Raw genomic sequence first — 24,952 nt, forward strand, 5'->3', positions numbered from 1 at the left:
ATTTTTATCATTTCATTTATCAATAGATGAATGATAAATTGCTAGAGAGGTATAGTTGTCATAACTCATGGGTTGTGTCTCTTCTATAAATAATATTAAGAGTTATGTCTCGTTTGCAATTATTGTCAACATCTGAACGTCTTCAAATATAGGATTCTCTTCTATTAAGAGGCAAACATTATGTTTATTTACTTTGATTGCACAGCACTTTGGTTAGGTTCATTGTCCATGATTTTTTTCAATAACAAGTGCAATACAGGTTAATATGATACTAGTATACAGTTTTTCAATTATTATTTGATATTTTTAATGAATTTGTTTAGTTTTAACTAGCAAGAGGCTATTATCCTATGCTCCATGAAACTTGATCAGCTTAATATTATGGACAATGAACCTTTACCAAAGTGCTGTGCAATCGAAATGAATAAAATGTTTTTTTTTTCTACAAGTAGGATCCACAAACATGCATGCTTGCATTTAAACGAATCCTACCCTTCGCATTCAATGCTATTTTCTTCATTTGTTAAACATTTTAAATGCTCTAAAACAATTATTAAAACAATATTTAATACATGTTTGACATTAATAAACAATTAAATATATGGATTTCTGATATATATCGTCATTCTAAAAAAGACAACAAATAATTACATAAGCGCTAAGAATTGTCGCGAATAACATGGGATAAAAATAAAAATTCGTGTGTTTCTTCCCATGATATATGTTGAAAACTTACTAACCTATTTGTTTGAAGAAAAAAAAAACAGAAATATGTTAAAATCAAATAGTTTTTTTTTTTTTTTTTTTTTTTTTGAAAATTTGATAATATCAATATATCAACGTAGTCCTAGTTATTGCATGTTTAAAAATATATCTTTCATACATGTGAAAATATAAGCTCTCCCTTAATGATTTCTAATACATTCAAATTGAATCATGTCTTAATTTATTTTATCAGTCCAACGGTTGATGTTTGGAACGACACAAGGGAGATGCATCAGTGATCAACCAGACATTATGTGCGTTTGTAAGCGTGAAATTAATAACTCTGGTGGTTGTCTCGTTGATTGAAATAAACACATTAACCTGAATGTCATACTGAAAAAGAATACTACATGTAATGCTTTTATGAACATCAAAAAAGAAAAAAAAAAAAAAAAAACGTTTTATTTTCTAACTATACATATAAACATATTATGATAAATATTTTAAGATTTGATCTGGTTTGATCTGGGAGAATTCAATCAGAGATATACGAGGGTGCATCAATAAATTCGTAAACTAATTAAATAGCGGGAAAAAAATAATTCAAGTACCTAAAATGATTACTCCTTCTCAAAGTCCCATGCACGATTAGGACCTGTCCAATCTCTCGACTCATGACTCGAACACGTGTTGTAGCCGTTACGTGACATATCCCGCAGCTGTCTGTTCAGGGCACACCTCAGTTCCTCTCTTGACTCAAATTTTGTACCACGAAGACTGTTTTTAAAGTTGGAAACAGCCAGAAGTCACAAATTGCTAGGTCCGGGCTGTAGGGTGGTGCGGTAACAGTTCGACGTCGAGTTTTTCTAGTGTATCCATGACAACGTGGCTTGAATGGCTCAGCGCGTGGTCGTGATGTTATATGAATCCTGACCTAAGTAGATGTGGGCGCTTTCTCCTTATTGACGTCATGAGTTTTGTTCTAAGTAATGTTACTTAATATTTCCCATTGACCGTCGTTTTCGGAGGAACAAAGTGGTTTAGCACTACAACCGTATGTATCACAGAATATAATGGCCATAACCTTCCCGGCTGATTTGGAAATTATCGCTTTTTGTAGGAAAAGGCGAGAAAGACTGCTTCCAGATAGAACTCTGACGTTTGCTTTCCGGTTTAAAAAAAGTTAATCCACGTTCCATCACATGTTATCACTCGATTGAGAAAGTAATCGCCTTCTTTACGATATCTCCTGTCGTACTGCCTACACATTTTCACCCTTACCCCCCCCCCCCCCCCATCTGATCCGACGTCAACAAACGAGGCACACATCTTGCTGAAACGCGGTGCATTCCTAACCTATCGGTCATAATGCCCTGAGTTGTACCATATGAAATAGCGAACTTATCTGCTACGTGCTCCACACTTGCTCTTCTATCTCGGAGTATGTGCCAAGGTTTCTTCATCTGGTACAGTCACTGGTCTACCTGCATGATTGTCGTCTTCAGTTGCCTCTCTACCGTCTTTAAACTGCTTCATCCACTTTGAAATGGCCCCTTTTGACAGAGCAGCCTCTCCGTACTTTTTTGCAAATCTTAGCGAATATCGGAAAAGGACTTTCCGAGTTTTGTGTAAAACTTTATAACGATGCGATGTTCGTTGACGCTGTGTGATTCCATTTTCGAACGGACGCCCGTAACATGATGTCAATTACGGTTTATGAAGTCATAAGTGATGACGTCAAAGTTGTGTACATAGTACGATTCAATTTGAAATAACTGTTTTCAAAGCATTTAAAGTTTCATTTTAAACGGACCAGTAGTTTTGACGCTATTGAATTAGTTTACGAATTTAATGAAGCACCCTCGTATAATAAAGTGAATTATCTGCATATCGTAAGAAAATGTAAAACAGACTGCCGGTTTTGAGAGACATCAAAGCTGATTAAGCTATAGCACTTATGCAGGCAAGTCGCTCTAAAAAGTTTTAGAAAAGAGCAGAATATTTTTCAATGCATCAATACTTCTTTCTCAGGTGAAACATTATCCATATAAACGTGTTATTTTTTTTAATTGAAATAGGAATAGCTTTTATTTGTATAGATTAAGAATATAACTTTGTCGGCTTAATTAACATCTAATTAACATCAAATCTGTCTGTGTCATCTAATAACAAGTAACATATACCTTGCTGGTCCTTTTTCGATATAACAAAATATGATAAAGAATGAATTTTCAACTTCGAAATAAAACATAAAAGTTACAAAATATTACAATTGAATAGTTTTTTTTCTTTCAATATGTATGTATTTTATATGCATGTATTTCTTTTAATTCTGTCTTACTTTTTAATATGGTATTTACGCGATACATAATTAAGATCCATTGCAAAAGTTCATATCACATGGATCATTTGCTTATTGAATAATTTCCATTGAGATTTTTATTCATAAAGGCAGAGGCAATAGTTTGCTGTATTGTTAAAAATATTGTTCAAAAAAAATTTTTTTGTAGCATTCTCGATTTGCGCTATTTAAAATAAAATATGTTTCCAATTAATACATTTAAATTGAACCGTGTCTTAATTTATTATTTTCCGACTAACGTTTGGTGTCTGAAACGACATTAGGGAGATGCATCAGTAATCAACAAAACATTTTATATGATTAGCAGCGTGAAATTATATTTCTCGTGTGGTTTGCACGTTGATTGGAATAAACTCATTAACTAAATGTCACATTGACAAAGTACACCCCATTTCGATGCTTTTTTAAACATAAAAAAAACGTTTGATTATTTTAGTAAATTATACATGTTTATTAAAAATCGTGTTAGATAAGTGTTTGAACTTTGATCTAATATACTATAATCAAAATTATCAAAGTAGCTTGCTTGTATATTGAGAAAACATCTAGAAGAAATGACGGTTTTAAAACTAATTTAAAGACAGTACCCATGCAGGCAAGCAGCTGAAACCTAGAATAAGGATAGAAAAGAGCAGAATAAAAAATTGTTCTATGAATCACATTGTTGCTATTTCAACATCATCTATATAAAAAGTACCATTTCTTAATCTAAGTGGAACTAGCTTGTTTTTGTACAGAATGCGACTATTACCTTGTTCTTATAGTTTAAAAAGGTGTTAAGTTTTTGTCGGTGTCGGCTTAAAGTATGTTCCATATAGCTAACTGTTCGTTTTGTCCCTTATTTGCTACAAATAAATATAGCAAAATTTCTATATAGATTTACATCTTTAAAATAGACCACTAAAGTTTTTAATTTACGAAATGTTATTATGGAAAAACTCTTTCTTTGAATTTTGTTATTTATATCTTTTTAATTTTGGCTTCCTTTAATAAATTAAATGTACTTATATTATATATAACCTAATTAAGACCGCATTACAAAAAACGTAAAAAGCAATGTTACATGTACATGTCTCTTTATTGAAAATAATATTTTTTTACTTATTGAAAAATTTCCTTCCTGTTTTTTTTTATTCGTAGAGATAGAAGAAACAGTGCTACATTGTGTTTGATATGGTTAACAAAAACGATTTTCGCTACTTTCCAATGGGCTTTAGGGTTTTGTGTAAAAAGATATTCCTGATTGATAGGGTATTTTAACGTGCAATGTTTAACTCCCAAAAGTGTAAGCTGAAATTGAAAGAAAAAAGTTCGTGATAATTTTAGTTTATTTTTCTTTGACCTCAACTGTTTGTTATTAAATGTTGATACTTATCACCTTTAAATTTGATTAAATAAATAGTCACAACGTTGACTTATGTTCCAAATTATGTAAATATGAAATTATGATATCGAGCTTGCATAACTCAATTATATGTTATTAAACGACATTCTGTCCTAACTCAATTAATAATTCATAAAAGTTCGATATTTGGGCGTTATCGAGATGCATAACTTAACTACGCTTGTGGAGGTTAACTTTTCAACATATCGATTGCGTTATCTTTTATTTGTCGAATACCTTTCATAAGTTGGCACGCGTATAAAGTCATCAGAGGACTTCTACGTTTAGTGTATCAATGCTTTCATAATCCGCGCTCTCAGAATTATTTGAATGACTAATATCATGTTTTGTGTCAACAAAACTATATTAGAATACCTCTTTGAAGTAAGATATTTTTCATATTTATTTAACTCTATTTGTTCTATCTGAAAATGTAGATTAAATTTTAGATACGAAAATAACTAGTGTTTAGCTTACAAATTAAAATTTATAAATTATATACATGTAAGTTATACTGATTGACAGTAGTAATTTAAATGAAACATTAAAACTCAGAATTTTCAAAGTAGAAATACTTGATGAATATATTGTTTATCATGTCGGGAAATGCTACTTTGATGAAAACTAAATTAAAAAGACAGATCTGATAAACTTCCAATGATGTTGTTAGAAATGTGAATGTTCCATAACATTGCAAATAACATGCAAGTATTCAAAGACCATTAAAGAGTGACTATCAATTAGAAGATCTCGTGTTATTGAGAACAAGTTCCCATTTAATTCAGGCAAAGAGCGCAAAGAGACACCGTGAGCAGCTTAATGTGTGTATATCATGCTGGCAACAGATTTGCATATATAATTTATATCTACTATCAAACGCCATAAAGAAATGAACACGTTTTAACTTTTAGTTCATTCCTTCCATAATTGTAGTTTAAAAAAGAAGGAAATCAAATAAACCAGTTGGTTAATGAGGTATATTTACTGGTTTATGTAAAGACAAGTGCCACATAAAGATCAAGAAATAGCAAATTAACCAAAATGTTTGCACGTCCATCTGTTCGTCCGTCACACAAATTCTCCGGACTATTCCTCAAAATCTTCTGATGCAATTTCATTCAAACAATACAAGAATGATCAGTGCCAAGTAAAGTGGTGTAAATCATCAGCATTTTCCAGTTCAATGACTTTCGTCAGAGTTATGACCCTTTAATGATCTTTATCTTTAAAGTATGTCCGGACTTCTTCTCTTATACTACCAACACAAAAGGATGAAATGGTACAGGATTGATCGCTTCCTCAAGTACTTGTACATATTTAACGGGTTTTGAGTTTAACGATTCTTTTTGCTGTCTAATCATTTCTAAATACGTTATCATCAGACACACATGGTAATCACTGATTGCTTTTGTTACTTTAAAATAGCTAATTAACAAATTTTCGTGATACCCTTAACTAATCAAAGCACAAAAGGCGCTGAATTTGTTTGGGTCTCAGAATGTCAGAAAGGTGAAGGTTGTAAGATTATAAAACAATTTGTTTTTGTATAGTGACACCAATGCATTCCAGCGTTTTAATTATAGTAGATTGGCTATAAGACTTATTGCAACACTGATATTCGATCCAATGTTTATTTGACTTAAACAATTTGAAAAAAAAATGAGTTGTCGTAATTCGGATTTGAGCAACAGATCTCTCTCTTCCTAAGCGAGCGCGCTAACCCCTCGGCCACGGTGCATTTATATGTTAACGGCCTGAAGAAAACCATATTAATCTATTTAGGGTTTGTAACGACGCTAACTGTTGTTTAACACTTGTGTAAATAACATTGCGCTTACTATGAGCATGTATATTTATAAAGAATAAAACAATATTAGGAATCTTCCACCATTCGGGAATTATTTTGCTTGAAAATGAATCCGCCTGTCATGTGACCATATTTACGCAGTGATCTCCCCTAAATTTTTCGGCCTAAGTGTTACATATAAAGGGAAGTAACCGCTTCAAAAAAGCGGACTACTTTCGGCACTTGCAATTAACAGCATTAGAGTCTGAAATTTCGCTACTATTATTTGTTTGGTCTGACGACCCAAACAAATAAAAAACAAATAAAAAATAAACTGCCTTTTAGCTCATTTGAATATTTTTTCACCAGAGTCACGCTTGGTTGACGTTTGTTATTGCATATTTGAAATATGTAGTGATATCGTACCGGTAAAAAGAGGAACTCTCAGTTATCAATAAGTTTATGATTTCTCATACTTTCAAAATGAACCGTGTTTTAATTTAATTTTTTTCAGTCCATCGTTTTATGTTTGGAACGACACAAAGGAGATACATCAGTGATTAACATTACGAGTACAACAGACTGGCAGTATCCAATTATTTTCACTCCGATGGTTTTCACGTTGATTTGAATAAACGCATCAACTTAAATGCCACATCGACAAAGTACACTATGATGCTTTTTTAAAATAGAATTCTTTTATACTCTCAGTAAATTGTACATGTTAATTAAAGCATATTTAAATAAGTATTTTATTTTCAAATTTGATCTTGGAGAATTCAAACAAAGTTATAAAAGAAATTCAAACGGATTTTATGAGAAAATCTAAAACAAATGCCAGTTTTGTAAGATATCGAAGTTAATCAAAAAATAGAACAAATGTAGAGAAATCGCTTGAAAAAAACCACAAAAAAATGGAATTATATTTTCTTTGCCTCATACTTTAATATATTATTACTTTTTGTCTCCATCAGGTGAAATAATTTCCTTATAAAACGCATCTTCTTAATTGAATCAGATATAACTATAATTTATATTGGTATAGAAAATAACTGTGCACAGCAACCTCATTCGTTTTATTAACATCGAATGTATCTAATTCCGCTTACAGAAAAAGACAATCTGGTAAAGCGTGTTCCATAGGAAGCACTGAAAACAAATAGTATTGTATGAAATGAATTTTTATTTTGTTTATCATGTCGAAAATTGATACGTTAGTAAAACTTAATAAAAAAATGAATCTGATAAACTTCAAATAATGAAATTAGAACTTTGAGTTCCCAACATCATTGCTAATTTAAAGACTATAAAAGTGTACCTAACACTACGAAGATCACGTGTTATTAAGAAAACTTCCCCATGTAATTATGACAAAGAGACACTGTGAGCAGATAAATGCTTGTATGCAATGCCGGTAACAGATTTACATAATATGTAATTTATATCTACTGCCGACATTGGAAGTCTTTGATTATACTATGAAGTCAGATCACCAAGTTTCCTTAGTAGTATGAACCCGTTTAACCTTAAAGCGCAATACAATTTGTCTTATTAAAAACATGAAGACGATTTTGTGACATTTTGTCTATTCATATACACGTTACTTACTCATGTTTTTCTTCCATTGATTGACTTTGTTTTAAGTGAAAGATAAAATCTGTAACAACTTCGTTGTCTGTCAGCTTCAGTACGTCCGATCGCCTTTTTTGAATATTTGTAGCCATTAATAGCATAATCTTTTTCTGTCATTTGGAAACATAATTTGATAAAACAAGCAAAACAAATTTTGAATTATAATTTCTCAAGCCTTGGTAATGTTTACAGGATCATTTGAAGGAAAACTCTTGAGTAGTGTCCGTTCTTTTAACAATAAAAAGAGACAAACCTATTATACATGTAATATATAAACAGAAAGCTTCCAAACACACGCAATGAATATCCGCGTATGATTATTACTTTCCCAAAGGCAAAAAAACGCATTCGTTGAAATCTAAATTTTGGAACTTTAAAACACAAAAAACAGCGTTTTAGTCTGATTGGCATCATTCTTTCAATTAGTTTTGCAACAAGGACATTCATCCTAAATTGCCCGTAGCAATTTTTCAATTGTTGTATCATACCTGCGATAATAGACTTTTTAAAAAAAATATTATTTTTCGAATTGATTTAAACTGAATTTTGATGAATTTGTTAAAATTTATCTAAGGTTTAATAATGGAACGTCACAAGGGAGATGCATCACTGAATAAAATATATGAAATGTGTGTCAGCATGATAGCATATTGCGATTTGCACGTTGATTGGAAAAAGGTTATAAATTGAATGTCATATAAACAAAGAAAATCACTTGCAATATATTCAAACAGCTCGATAGTAAATTAACACTTTTTTCTTCGTTTTATTAAATGATAATTGTCTTTACGAAAATGACATATATTGTTAAAACATTCATAACGTAATATTGAGATTTTAGTATTTTTAATAGAATGACAAGATTGTCGCTTCGTACATGTTTCGATAATTACCACATTAAAACTAAATATATGCGACCGGAATCTGATAAAATTTCCAATGATGTAAAAATTCTGTATTTCAAACATTAATGCTAATGAAAATCATGTATTCGGGGAACATTAATGAGTTATTACAACTTATCAGAAACATATCTCGACCTGCTGGCGAGAATGCTATCCACCAGGAGGAAGTGACACCAATGAACAACGTTAACGTAATGATTGTATGGCATGCCGCTGGCAGATTTACATAAAACCTGGAAAATATCAAGTTTAGAAAGCTGATATCATATATCTTAGAAAATATGCTGCTTTTTTTAATCACGAAGATGTTATAATTATTAATTATTTGCATAATGATAATGTGTCAAGATAATAAATACATTAAATTTTGTCGTTTGTTGAGTCAACTTTGCTCAACTTCTGAGAGTTGGAATCATCTTGGGAAAAGGCACAAACGTATTGATTACCTTACAGATGTAACCAGGCTCATCATTATGTTTCTTTAGGTTATCATTTTAAATCAACTCAACAGTACTAAGGCATGAAGAGTATTATAACTTCATGACTCAAATTCGACAAAATATATCAAAACCAGTCCTGTAAATAACGTACTAAGTATTTCTTTATTGATTAACCAAATATGTTATTGTAATTACTTATCAGAAATTTTCCATCACATTTGATGACCGTATTCTATGTATATTATATTGTATATTATATATTTGCTGTATTTATGTAGTAATGTATGTTTTAACTGAAACATTTTGTTTTTATTTGACAAAGCTTTTATTTTCGCTTCAACATCACGTTCCATTTAGCTTATAGTTAAATTGACGTTTGGTCATTTGTTACTTTATAAGCCTAAGTTTGTGTTTTAAGCAAAAATGAACGGTCGAGAAATAAGAAAATTGTTGGTTTTTTAGCATGTCAGTTTCTTTTTTTTTCTTTTTTTTTTTATTAACCAGTATTTTCAAGAAAAGCATAATTTAGAAACAATTTCCAGAAAAGCGTTATGTTAGCTGGCAACAAATTCGTTGTAACCATCACATCTATGATACAGATATTTAATAACGAGAACTAAGAAAGAATTTCCTTATTAAATATACTATGTACAAAGATTGATATTGTTATAAAATACACGATTAGATTAATTTAACTAACTCATATAGATGTATTTGTTATATTAATTTACGCATTGTGTAAAATCTATATCTCAATTTTAAATGTTCGTATATGAAAGAGAGAGAAACAAATGGAATATCGCTAACAGACATAAAAAGCGTTCTCTCCCCTCAGCGAACAAAGAATATTTGAATTGTGTTAAAGATACGTCATTCATTTGTTATTTTTTCTCAATGATTATTTGACAACCTACCTCACATGTGTTACATACATTTTTCATAATTAAATGTTTATATAATAGGTCCATTAATCAATAAAGGAGATCATACTGATGAAAAAAAAAATTCCGACCAAACAGACACAACGTGACGTTTAGAACTACATAATGGTAAATGTATGTTTGCCACTTCTCGTTACAATGGTACATATACATGTATAATTTATACTAATTAAAGACGTAAATGATTTTGTTTCACCCTTACAGCCCTTATCCCTTTAATTCCCATATAGGCCCGTGTTGGTTTTTGTTAATTTACACATTACGTTTCCTTCTCCTTTTGCTGCCATTGTGTCCACTCCCGGCTTTTAGTTTGGTGCCTTCTGGGTGCCCTACTTGGGTGTGTCGGGGTGCTGCGTCCTGTAAACGTTGCCTTTGCCTTGTTGATCTTTATTCTCGTTTTTTTCTGACCATTATCAGACTTTTATGTTTAGTTATATAAATATGTCATTGAATAATATTTCCGTTCAATGATTTTTAACTACATGTATAATATATGTTTATTGTATTCAGATATATGTTTACATTTTTTCCAGTTAACCTGTTTGAATACTGTTTAAGCCGGTGCTACTTGGGGTGGATGGTAGCTTGTACTCTCCAGTATCGTTTATGGAAAAGTCAATCAAAGCGAGCCTTCAACATTTTCGTTCTTAATGGATTCAGTGTTTCTTTATATTTTGTTACACTTTCTTTTATCTGAGTCTGTAATTGTCACTTTAAATTTTGTTTTCATTTCTCTCGGATGATTTGCCCTTTTCTAGATTCTAATAAATTATGTAACGCCTGATTATTTTTACAAATTGCTCAAACATCATTATGTGACACTGTACTTATTTTTATTAAAATTATTTACACACATCTTTTAGTTCCTTCTTACAATGTAATACGAAACAGTTTCTTTTTTTTATTTTCTTTAACTATTCGATTGATATTGGACTGACGCTGAACGAGACATTTGGAGTGTTCATCAGCGTAAAATGTTATTTCATTTTAATATTAGACAACTTTGTGTGAAAATAGTACTTTGAAAAGTTCAGGAGAATTGGTTGACTTTTTCTAAATTCATAAACTTATGCTAACATCTGGGGATTTGTTTTCGGAGGAATATCTTCTTCGACATATTAAACAAATAAACAATGTATTTTGGGTATATTTTAAGGTTTTGTCAACTGTTTTTTTTAAACGAAGGCCTAATGGTTTCATTTTCTATGGTTTGTTTGAAAATTTTGGTTATAATTTGGTTTGAGAGTTACTCTTACAGAAATTTTTACCATTTAATAATACTCAAGTTGCATACTAAAGAGAAAGCTTTAACAACGTATATAAAGGAAGGGTTCTCCTGCTTCAGCATAAATACTTTCTTCTGGTGCATTTACGATGTTTGAAATGCGCCTGATGCTAAACTACGGTCGTTTCAAACATTTGTATATACGATTTTCAACTATCGCACTTTATCCAGATTTTTAAAGAACGATAATTTGGTTCTGATCTGATAAACTTTCTACATAATTGCAATTTATCAGAGCAATTTAATTCCCAGTCCGTACTAGACAAATCATTAAATTTAAAGGTTTAAACTATTTAGTTTTAACATTTCATATGTGGAATAAAGGAGATGAACACTGAAACATTTTTAATAGGAAAGCATAATTCATTCATATGGTAAAGTATTCTTTAGAAATTCTTTAAAATAGAATTTTATTGAATTATTAATGGTCTATTGGCAATATATTATGTGTTTGTTTACTATCTGTCAATCCACTCTAGGGGCGTCGGTGGCCGAGTGGTTAAGGTCGTTGACTTCAAACCACTTGCCCCTCACCTCTGTGGGTTTGAATCCCGACAGGGAGTTGAATTCTTCCATGTGAGGAAGCTATCCAGCTAGCTTACGGAACGTCGGAGGTGCCCGTTCGTGCCTGAAATAATGCACGGAGGGGCACCTGAGGTCTTCCTCCACCAGTAAAGCAGGAACGTCGCGATATGACCTATACTGTGTCGATGTGACGTAAAACCTAATCAAAACAAAAACAAACAAAACATACATAATAACTTACAACATTAGCAAAAGTTGTAAATGTATCCATATCTGAAATGATGTGTAAGCAAAATTCTGTGTCTGATGTTTTCTTTCTTTGATGTTTGAAAACGAATAATATGTCTTATCGAAATAAATCATATTTTGATCTTTGGATGTGAAATTCAATTATATTGATGATATCAACATATACGGCCAATTAGAGAGTAAGTTCATTTCCATCAGATAAAACCATTCAATATATTGGATAACCGGTTGACCTTAAAGCTGAACATTTGTTAATTGCCTCACAAAAAGCAATTAATGATATAAATGTGGTAAGTATTCATTGAATTGAAAAATGCGTTAATTATTTTTCCATTATTGTTAATGAAATATCAGTATGCAGTGACCATTTATAAGGATTTTTGTAATAAAAAAAGAATCACGTATAACGTTTTAAGTGATTAAAGAAAACCAATTGTGCATGAGGTATGCTGAAACAAATGTCAGATTGGTAAAATAATGGATTTAAAGGTTAGAATAAACACACTTATACGAAATTATGGAATTGCGATACTTGCATAACCGCAGAACTTTAACAGCTATTTTCCGGAATAGAGGAGATGACACAAAATAAAATTTATCAATCATTGCTAACATAAATCTACAAACTATGTTTGCAACTTTGGTGATTTCAGTTTATGCACATAATGTATATAATACAGATAAGAAGGATGTTATAAAGAGCTGAAAGCCTTAAGTTTTGTAACAACTTTCTTCAAGACACCTTACACAAGAAATAAAAATTCAACTGCTCTGGACGACCTAGGGTTAATAAGAAAAATATCGGGCCACTCTAGACACAAATTATTGCATACTTGTTGTTTGTCGTTTATATTGAAACAGGTATTTTGGGATTTTGGGTTTGATCAGCTTTCTTTTTGCCTTAAAGAGTGCACGATATGATACCTCCGATCTGGTTTGGTGCTTACATGTTTATGCTTGATAGTTTAGGCTTAGCTAGGCTATTTGACAACATGTAGAAAAATAGTACTCTTCTTCAAGTCTTTAATATTTTTGTTTTTTAGATACTGAAAGAACTTGTCATCGTACAGACATATAATGATTAAATGGCTGCCAAATATTAAAATTACAGTTTTGTACTTTTTTATTTTGGTAATAGTCAGTATATGTTATTAACACTGTTACACATTGTGACGTATTTTATTTTCCTTTTCCATTGGCTTTCTGCACTTTTTATCACGAATTGTTACACTTTCTGCCAGACCTTTGGGTATTGGTTTGGGTATTTGGGAATAATAATTATCTTCAATATTTTAAATTTTCTTTTGATGAATTTTGTTGTTGTCGTTCTGGTTTTATTCAGGGGGATGGGGATTTGGGGCATTTGTGTGCTTGTTTATTTCTTTTTTGTTTGTTTGATTGTTTGATTTATTAACAATATGTCCTAGACATGCGGCGTCCTAATATATTTATTTCAGTTCATAAATGCATAGCATTTCATGGTCCTTGCCTGTCCACTGATTGTAGTCGCATCAGGGACGTCTTCTCCATACTGCTCTGCCTGAATCCAATTCTTTGTCCATATGTGGAAATAAAGTTTGACAATACTTTCACGGCATCCGTATCTATTAACAATGACACTTTGCGGGACCAAACCCTCCGAGTGAGACACGGCAGATCAACCAATCTCCCTTTGTACTTAGGATGAATTTACCCTGCCTTGCTGTGTGTCTCTACGCTAAGTGAACGCCTTTGGAGGGATTTTGTGCACAAAAAAATAGAATTTTATAAATAAATTTTAATGACACCCAATAAATTTGTAAGACTCCGGAGAGATGCATCACTGAACAAATTCTCTGAAGCGTGCATTAACGTTAAACATTAACTGAACATGGGCAATCATGTGGTTTATTTATGTATTAAATGCAGTAATGACTTTTAACGGAAATTAGTTTATTAGAGCGCATGCTTTCTTAAATATCAATATTTTTTAAACTTATCCAGTCATTAAAAAAGTGTAATAGGATTATTAAAAAAATAGAATAATTTCTTTCATTAAAATCTTTTTTAGATGAATCTGAATTGTGACTTTCTCCAAATATTTTTTTTAGAGAAAAATGTTCTTCAAAATATTATTCCAGGATGGAATTAATGCTATTAATTTGATATTAAAACCGTTTATCAAAATACATTTACAATTGATGCCGTAAATGGTAATTTGTGTGATGACAAATTGTCATTTATTCTCATTATAACTAAAACACCTGTTAAACGGAACACGAGTACATGATGAAAAGATAAGTAGGTTGATAATGGACCTTTGTAATTCCCACATTAAATCAACTTTAATACAGAAATGAATCTGATATTCAAAACGATACCAAGCTGCGTATTTTCACTGTCATTTCTTATGCAATTCATGTTTTCAGGAGTCATTAATGAGTTATTATCGGAAAGTACATCACGTGGAAGTGAAAAGGCTTTCCAATTATTAAAACAAAGTGACAACACGAATAGCGTAATACTTGAATGTCATGCTGGTAGCAGATTGATGTATATGATTATTAACGAGTATAAAATATTCTTGAGACATTAATTGATCAATGAATTCACAGATTCACGTGAAACATTGAAAACTTAAAATCAGATGTTATTCTAAATAGATACTCACTAGCATTTTTGTCAATAATCGCTACTTTTTTTCTGCCATGATGATATACGAGATGTTTTTAATGTTGTTGTTGTTGTTGTTATTATTATTATTATTGCTTCTGCTGCTGCTACTACTATTGCTTCTGCTGCTGCTACTACTACTGCTGCTGCTGCTGCTGCTGATGATGATGATGATTATTATTATTATTATTATTATTATTATTATTATTATTATTATTATTATTATTATGACGATGATACTGTCACATTGCCCTTCGTCTTCAATCCATTTCATGTTGTTATCCAATATCTTGTTTTGTTCAAATGATATCAAAACTTGGACAAAACAGAAAAACGAAATTCGTCTTCAACTGCATGAAACGAGCAACTATTACAAACTATTTTAAATTATGGCATATTTTAATCTGCCGCTTTCAAAGTTTAATCTTAAAACTAGTTGAATTTTATATAATTATTATGTCTATAGGAAATGTCAAAATATCTAATTAAATAATGGCTATGTTATATTTTAATATTTCATGTGACAAATCAGCATTAGTTAAATCTAAAGGCTTGAAACAATGATGTGTTAATGAAACTCAGCTAGCTTTATTATTTAAAAATAATGTTATGATTTAAGTTTATTTTACTCATTTAATCGTGTCAAGTATTCCAGACAATTTCATTCGATTAAATGTGAAATTGTAAATTTCAACTGAGTAGGTTATTAGCATAATGCGCATTAAAAGCTTTCACTAAAATCTGCTAGTTATACAAAGGTTAAGTGACAGCCAGTTACACCTTAACATATGTAATTGACATCTAATTAGCTGTTACTTTGTGAGCACTTAGCGAAAACGTTTTCCCAGAATTTGATTGAAAACTCGATTCCAATTAAATGTTTAATGCTAGAATGTTAGAAGTGTATATTACAGGTATTTTGATTATTGTATTAAGGCCATGTAAGCTATTGGAAATTCGTCTGAGTAAATGCGCTCGTAATAAAATTTGAATTTACATAAGCTTATCTAAAATTACGAAACGGGATAAACGTTTTATATTTCTAATGCATCAGTCGTCATATGACCTTTACAAAGTTTGTGGGACTTCATCCCCTCCCGAAATAATAAATAGATTAATAAACATAATATAAAAGTGTTTATTGCATGATTTTGTATAGCTGTGTTTAGTCCAACAAATTGTACAGCGCGACGAGATATTGTGCTATTTTCGTGTCTGGGCAATATCTCGCGTCAGAATCAAGCTTTGGCACGTCAATATATTTTGACTAAGCTGTGTTAAGCATATAATATATATCTCCTTTTTGCAGCACTGCAATGACTTTAGATACGTCAGTATTTTATCGATTTATTTTATACTTAAGATGTTTACAGAATATGTATTAGTGTTTTTAAATACTGCTTAAGCCAGTCCTGCCGTTGGATGTGAATTATGTTGCATATTTTCCATTATTTCTCATAATCAGACTCGATCAAATTAAGTGTTCACTCTTTTCACTTTTTGCTTTCTCTTCTCTCGAGGGATCGCAAAAAGTTTGCAATATTAACACAGAATTCAAGTAAGTTGTTTGAAGATGGGTATCATGTTAAAACCACGAATACTTCACTTTTCCAGCCATTGAATATTAAAATGTAAGAATCGTTTTATGAATAAGTGTATAAAGTATAAAAAATATATATTGAAGCTTCCAGTGCCTAACTAACATAAGAATCTGTTAATACTTATAAAAAAACACTTCTTTCATAATTTATAATTCATCTTAGTTGCTCCCAGGCAAAAGTTTAATTGGCACTTAACCTTTGATCCTCAAAGTAGACTATAAAACCTTAAGATCTTAAAGGAATGTAGAAAATATGTTACCGTTACCATTACGTTTATGAAATAAGCTACCGAATCGGTTCACCGTAGGGAACGTGTTACAGTATCGCGTTTTTCGGTTACAGTATAGAATTTTCAAGATGGAGGATTATTTATGGGAAGTGATGTAGGTGATTTTTATTCAGGACCATAGTACTAGTAGTTTAGTTTCTAAAAACGTTTATGTGCTTTGCTTGTAAGGAACAGAATCCGGTATCTAGTCAAATATTTCTTCAGACCCTGCACCGCAGATTTATCTCTATATTAATTGTCTCATAAATGTGCAGATTTGAAGGCTTAAAAAATTTGAATCGAGAGACCAACTCATTTTTTCCCATTCCGACATTGTTTAAGCATGCCTATATAAAGTAAATCTACAAAACGTTAGTCCTTTGTGTTTAGAAACGTTTATAAAAGTAAATGACCAGTTGAACCTATTTTCCTCTTGGTAAAATGCGTTTGAAAGAATAAACAATGTTACAGTTTAGAGCGAGGTTAATATTGAAGGGTTACAGCATAGACCTAGCGACTTTGGTCCAATTTTGTTACAGTTTATACCCAGATTTCGGTTACAGTTTAGATACTTGCCAAATTTCAAACAAAGTTCGTGTATCCATTATTTTTATGAAATAACTCATACCCTTCTATTTAATACATTCTTGAAAGGTTGTATTACTTTTTTTCTTCAGCAGAAAAGTTATAGTTTGCTATTTTTCTTACTTTAAGTTTCAGATTGAGACTTTTTGCAGAATAAGTACTGTCCTAAGTAAGGACTGTTTTCACGACAACAACAGTAACTTTTATCGAATTGTATTGAGAGAAGAAAGATTATTGCTTGATTTCATTACATATTATAATAATGCCTATTAGTAACAAGTACAAATGTTGCTGCAATGCAGCAATTGAGAAGCTCCGCGCAAAAAATGCGCTCATTAGAGATACCTTACCAAATTATTCTTACGCACAGGTCATGTTATATTCAGATTAAGACTTTTAAGTATCCCCGTACTGCCTCTTTCCGATCAACTAACAAATTTTTCAACAATAACCGACAGTGAAATGATATATAAAAAAATTCTCTTTCAATTCTGCGAATATTATCATTTCAGCTAATAAATGCACCAACTTTTTAAAATTTTACTTGAATTATTACTATGAATCGAGGACAAATCATTACTGACCCATTTTCCTGTTCTTCAAAATTTCACAACCACCTTTCAATCAGTTAACAAAATGTAAACTGTACCACATAAAAATTGTCATACAATGTTAAAATATAATTAGTTCTGTATCTTGGAAATGTTTTGACAAACTCAACTTCAGATAAGTGGTAATAAACAATTTTAACCTAATTATAATGCCATTTTTCAATCTTGATATCTATTTGCAGTGGTAAAGCTGTCACAATTGGGGTATGGATGTACATTTCAATTTGCATAACAGAAAAAGCATGTTCTTGTGAAATTTTTAGGATCTTAGGGTCTATATGACCCCATTCTAGTGACTGCTTACTGAAAAGTTATCACAGAGAATGTTTTCCCTTGGTTAAGTGACTGTTACTTTACTGATGTATTACCTTCCAATTAAGAACTGTATGGCAAAATATGTACATATTAAAATTACAGCTTTTTTAAGTGCAGTATACATTATGACTTCATGATATTGAAACAGTTGTCCAACTTAATATCCATTTCTGCAGACTGACAAAAAACTGAGTCTGTAAATCAATTATTTTTAGAAAATTATTGCGATTTGTAACTGGGTAAATAAAAGATTATTGGAAAACACACATTTTACATATTTTGAACTAAAATGCTAGCATTTTCTTTTTTTATCGCCATAATTGACATTGCTGCTGATAAATTTAGTCAAGGTGAATACAAGATGTGCTTACAGTTTGGTTACATGACAAATAAGGTTAAAAATTAAAAAAATCTAGGGATGATTGAAAAGTGGTTGTGATTGAAAACTGGCAGTATGTGGATACTATTGTAGATTTTTTCCGAATATTTTGTAAACCATTTTTTGCATAATTATACTTATCTTATGCACTGTCCATAATTAAAAAGAGGGGAAAGATATTTAATATAAAAAAATGCTTTCACTGATGCCTACCTGGTAAGGAAAGTAATTCCAATGAATACAAACAAGACTTACAAGACTTGTAAATGTTATGTGACATGACTGTACTATGTTCTGTTTGTGTCACTACTGTAGTCAGTAACATAAGATGATAAAAATATCAAAGTCTGTTTTTTATTATTATTATTATAATTGTAACAAATATACAATTCGTCATCTGTTATAACTTTTGCTAAATTGTTATCTATTTGAAAGTTTATTTTAATTTTGTAGTTAATCATTACATTACAATGTATATCATAATCTGGCGGTTTTTACCTACCAGTTTGGTTATTTCGATACAAATATGTACATGCCATGTTTGTTATTATGTAACATTTGTCATTTATGGCATTTAATAAATGCCCTATTTCAGTTTTTACCTCCCAGTTTGGTTATTTCGATACAAATATGTACATGCCATGTTTGTTATTATGTAACATTTGTCATTTATGGCATTTAATAAATGCCCTATTTCATTCAACCTAAGTGTTGTGTTTTATCTCATACCAAACAAGTTCGTCTTGGCAGTTATATTTGCTTGACCTGGACAATACACAAATATACAAATAGTTACAAAAGATACTAATATTAATTATAATATACAGTGACTAATACTAGATCTAATATAACATGCATTTTTTTCATGTCAAATTTAAAAAAAAATGGTTTCTTTCAATACTAAAAGTAGAACACACTCTGGAATGAAAAAAATGGGATGAATTTTAAAAAGACCAAATTCAGGAATTTTTTGTTTGTTATGCACGCGTTACATGGTGATACAGTATTTATTATTCTAACACGACCCGCATTTTTCCCTATTGAACATAGAAGAACCGGAAGTGTGTATTATTATGCAACAAAGTCACTGTTGACGTTCTATATTTAGACTTATGACGTAATCATTATATACATCTGACGTAACCACTAAAATTGCGACTCTGAAAATAAGTACGGAAACAAATCAGGTGCAATTTAGGTTATTATCAGGTACGGCAAAATTTATTGTTTATGTCGTGTTAGAATCGAAATAATATATCCGAATCAGTGATTTTATCGCTTGATTACATCACTGTTTGTCGTTCGGATGCGCATCATAATATCACTCGAGCTACGCCCTCGTGATATACTTCTTCGCATCTGAACTCCAAACAGTGATGTTATTGAGCGATAAAATCACTGTTTGGGATATATTATTTCTTAAATATAATAGAAGACTGTTACAGGTATGAGGAAATTCACTAACATCATGTTCGTGCGAGTCAAAGATATAGAAGCTATTTGACATTGGTGATATATACATTTTATAGCCAGATAAAATCTTTTTTCAAGCCTTTGTTGTTATACATATAAATGCAATTCTCTTCTTCAGTACAGGACAAGGCTCAGATGTTTCATTTGGGTTGACAAAAGTTTTGATAATTTTTGTCGAACAATTATTATTATTTTTTATTTTTTCACACTCTGTTTAACATATGATGGGTTTCATTTATGCTTTATCCATGTTTTTCAGATGAAGCGACATAAGCGCTCAGCTACAGTGAGTGCTTGTGCTATGCCTTGCTGCACAACTCAAACGACAGCAACAAAGAAAACAAAGAAAGGGAAAGCACAAAAAACAGATCTTGGTACATCAAGCCTTGATAACGCTGGTGTTGAACAATCCTCTGCAGACCGATCTTCTGCTCAAAAGAAAAGATCTTCAAGAAATGCAATTGCGCCTACACCCCTTTCTCACAGGCCGAACACATCACATATGGAGGTGGAGGACAGTTCAGAGAGTGACATGGACTCTGTGTCGAACCAGAGCCCAGTTGAAATCGATTCATCGGATTCCGACAGCGATTACATTGATCCAATGGCAGATATATTTAACAATCACTCACGCCTGGTGACAGGTACAAACACCTTTAGGTTTTCGGAGCCGGTGTCAACACCGATTTCTTATTCGGTTTCCAAATCAATAGCCAGAAAAATCAAATACAACAAATTCATAGATTTTGCTAATCTCCTACCGACAACAGGTTACCAAACACCCAGTTTCGCACTAACTATTAACTCTAAGGATCAACTCAGCTTAGCGCCCTCAAACAATGCTAAGAAAATTTATACCATTGATTCCTGGACTTCCGCCTTCTTAAGGTTCGTAGCAATATACTCAAGCTACTACCCACATGAAACTCCCCAACTCATGAAATATGGGGAAATAGTAAGGGATTTGGCACACCGTCGTCCAGGCATGGCCTGGTCATTCTATGACAGCCAATTTCGGATGTCCAGGGAGCACGCCATCATCCCATGGGATACTCTACACATGGAATTCTGGGTAATGGCCACTACGCAACCAACCATGTCAAACTTCTCTAATGGTCAATCTAATCGTCCCTTTCGGGCGGGGTCCGGCAGGTTCCCTCGGAACACCAACTACAAAAGTCAAAGACAATCCAAGTTCCTTGATAACACCTGCTGGACATTCAATAAAAGAGGTCTCTGTAGAGAACCCAGATGTCCACATCCCCATGTCTGCGGTTTCTGCAGAAAGTCCCACCATTCCGGTCACTGCTCATTCCACAGCAAAGAGCAGGCCTCTACCACAACCGGTGCACAAACAATCGTTCCAACTGGAACCACCTAATCCCATCCCATCAGAAAGAAATAAGTCGAGTGTTCAAACCCCTATTCAAATTCAAAAACTGAGCGAATATCTTACAGGTTATCTTCATAAAACATATTTGATTAAAGGTTTTTCAGAAGGGTTCAAACTAGGTTATTTAGGACCTCGATTACCCTCCTCCTGCTCAAACCAAATCGTGCTCAGATTATCCGGACATCATCTGTGACAAGTTACAGGAGGAAATTCAAGCAAAAAGACTTAAAGGTCCCTTCTGTATGAGACCATTTCCATCTCTGCAAATTAGTCCTATTGGTTTGGTTTCCAAAAAGTCCGGAGATTTTGTTTAATTCACCATTTAAGTCACCCTAAAGGCAAATCATTCAATGATTTTCTAGACCCCAAAATGAAAACTGTCAAGTATGATGCGCATCATTTGATGATGCGGTCAATCTCCTCCTTCAATGTGGAAAAGACAGCTTCTTTGCTAAAACAGATATAAAAAATGCATTCAGACTAGTCCCTATCCATCCTTCTGACTATGATCTTTTAGGTATTCAATTTAATGGGAAATATTACTACGACACATGCCTCCCGATGGGCTCCTCTAGTTCATGTAACATTTTCGAATCTTTTAGTACTGCAGTTCAATGGATAGCAAAATATAAATTAGGTATTTCCCATATTGTCCACATTTTAGACGACTTCTTAATGGTAGCCAATAATCTCCCAACATGTCAAATGTATCTTGACTCTTTCTTACGTTTTTGTCACTCGACAGGCGTCCCTATTAAACACGAAAAAACAGAATCTGCTAGACAGATAATCACATTCATGGGCATTGAATTAGATTCATTACAAATGGAAGCACGTTTGCCTCAAGATAAGCTTACAAAACTTAAAGCATTGTTAGACTTCCATAAGAATAAAAGAAAAATTACTTTAAAAGAGTTACAATCTCTGATTGGGTTATTAAATTTCTGTTGTTTGGTAGTAATACCTGGGCGATGTTTTTTGCGTCGTTTGATTGACTTAACTATCAAGGTTAAAAAACCCCACCATCGCATAACTCTATCTAAGGAAAGTAGAAGAGACATGTTAGCCTGGGATCTATTCATTACACATTTCAATGGCAAAAACTTGCTGCAACACCAACGATGGGTTTCTTCAAATTCTTTATCGTTACATACAGATGCTTCAGGCTCTTTAGGTTTCGGGGCAGTTTTTCAAACACATTGGTTTTACGGGCCATGGCCAAGTCATCTTTTGTCCTTTCATATTACTTTTAAGGAGCTCTACCCAATTGTATTGGCATTAGAAATTTGGGGTCCCCATTTAAAAAACGAATGTATTACACTATATTCCGACAACTACGCTGTGGTCTACATCATTAATAAGCAGTCCTGCAAAGATACTCATATTATGAAGTTGGTGAGACGTTTAATTTTGTCATGCATGCAATACAATATATTGATAAAAGCAAAGCATATTCCTGGAAAAGAAAATATTTTATCAGACCTTCTTTCCCGTTTACAGGTACAAAGGTTTCACCTATTAGCTCCAAACATGGACCCTCAGCCCACAAACGTGCCAGAGCACCTGCTACAGCTGCAATGAACGAATCTATAATTCGTATACTTAAGAATTCCTTGGCAAAGTCAACTCAAAAATCATATCACAATGCGTTTAAACATTTTTTACGTTTTCATGACACACATTATACAGGCCAGGCAATGCTCCCGATTTCAACCCATAAGCTGGCCCAGTTCATTTCAGTATGCCATGACTTAGGCTTACAGCCAAATTCCATTACGTCCATGGTTTCAGCATTGTCCTATATTCACCGCCTGTATGATTTCCCAAATCCTGCTCACACGTTTCTCATACAGAAAATGCTATATAGCATAAGAAAACAAAGGGTCTCTGACCAACGCTTAGGTTTTACCTTAAATCTTTTGCAAAAATTGATACAGAGTCTAAGTCTGATTACCCATGATACATATATTACCCTTCTTTTAAGAACCATGTTTCTTCTTGCCTTCTATGCACTTCTCCGGGTAAGCGAAATAACCACGACTTCAAATGGCTCCGCCAATATTATCAATCGAGAAAATGTCAAATTTTCATACAAGAATGGCAAGGTTATCAAAGCTTCATTAAAACTAATGAACTATAAACACTCCAAGGGTCAAACATCCACCATCATCCTCAGCAGAGCTAAAAATCGGTTACTCTGTCCGGTTAGAGTTTTGAGTAAATACTGCTCTGTTACGACCCACAAGTCAGGTCCTCTTTTTCAATTTAGTTGCGGGAAAACAGTCACAGCCAGCTATTTCAGGCGGCTATTAAAGCGATGTGTAGAACATTGCCATTTAGACCCTACCAAATATACATCACATTCCTTCCGGATAGGGGGGGGGCGACCTTAGCACACGATAGGAACTTCTCAGAATCTCAAATACAAAAATTAGGTCGCTGGTCGTCAAACGCTTACACAAAGTATTTAAGACCTTCCCTTAACCCTACCCCTGTTACTTAAATCAAAGGGAAAATATTTTACTTACTCGACTGTCTGAGGCAGCGAGATTTCGGTTTAACTATATGTCAAAACAAACCATTTACCCCTACATCCAATTTTAAAGTTACTATTTGACCTGTCTAAGGTAGGAGATTTAACTCAACTATACAATATAATTTCTGGCTTGACTGGCTGAGGCAGCAAGTCCTAGAGTGCTTTGGACAATCCAATGTTTGATATCCTTCATACGGGTTTGGATCCAGTGGAGTGAAGTTGACAATACATACATGTACATAATCAAAAGTGCCACACGATTTCTGTTAAAAACTTGACTGACTGAGGCAGCAAGTATTATCATATTGGCAAGAACTGTTAAGCCTTTTTAACTGTAAATTAGTAATAGTAAGAGCACCGAAACACGAGGCTATCTGATTTGTACGAGGGGCGTAGCCCCCGAGTATAAATCAGATTGCCGAGTGTTTTGGTGTTCTTTCTCTTTTGTATCATAGTCAAACATAAAAACACGTTCCCTGTTGTCCCGATTTTAAACCCCGGGAAAAAGTTACCAATGAACGAGCATCTGAATATGATATTTCTGCCGCTTTCCTTTTCTCTGCCGTCACAATATGTAAACCCCAGCAAAAATGAGCCAATCAACGGGCATGATCTGGAGTGCGGGTAACTGATACCTGCACTCCAGTTACCGCACTGTGCATGTATATGTATACGATTTATCTCTGACACTTTTTCAACAGAAACGTCCCCAAACTATGATACAATTTATATTTATGTCAGCTAGCGTGACCGTCTGAGGCGGCACTAGCAATAAGTCTCTGTAAATGTTGCTGTACACACCAGCTTGACCGACTGAGGCGGCAAACTACCTGTACTTCTAATTATATGACACTATTTGTAAATAGTACAACATGTCTTTGTATTAGTTTGGCTATTTTGACCGTTGTGAGGCGGCATCATAGAA

The 24,952-nt window shown here is 32.7% G+C and overlaps 1 protein-coding gene across 1 annotated transcript; it reads left to right on the top strand.

The window, feature by feature from the left end:
* The first annotated feature begins 8,854 nt into the window (after positions 1-8,854).
* LOC132757861 (uncharacterized) lies at positions 8,855-21,806 on the top strand. Its single transcript, XM_060749309.1, has 2 exons — positions 8,855-8,965; positions 20,358-21,806. The coding sequence occupies exons 1-2, from the start codon at positions 8,855-8,857 to the stop codon at positions 21,477-21,479; spliced, it is 1,233 nt and encodes a 410-aa protein (XP_060605292.1). The 3' UTR covers positions 21,480-21,806.
* Positions 21,807-24,952: the final 3,146 nt, after the last annotated feature.

Source organism: Ruditapes philippinarum, unplaced genomic scaffold, assembly GCF_026571515.1.
Source record: "Ruditapes philippinarum isolate M1 unplaced genomic scaffold, ASM2657151v2 ctg244_1_1_1_1, whole genome shotgun sequence".
NCBI classification, from domain to species: domain Eukaryota; kingdom Metazoa; phylum Mollusca; class Bivalvia; order Venerida; family Veneridae; genus Ruditapes; species Ruditapes philippinarum.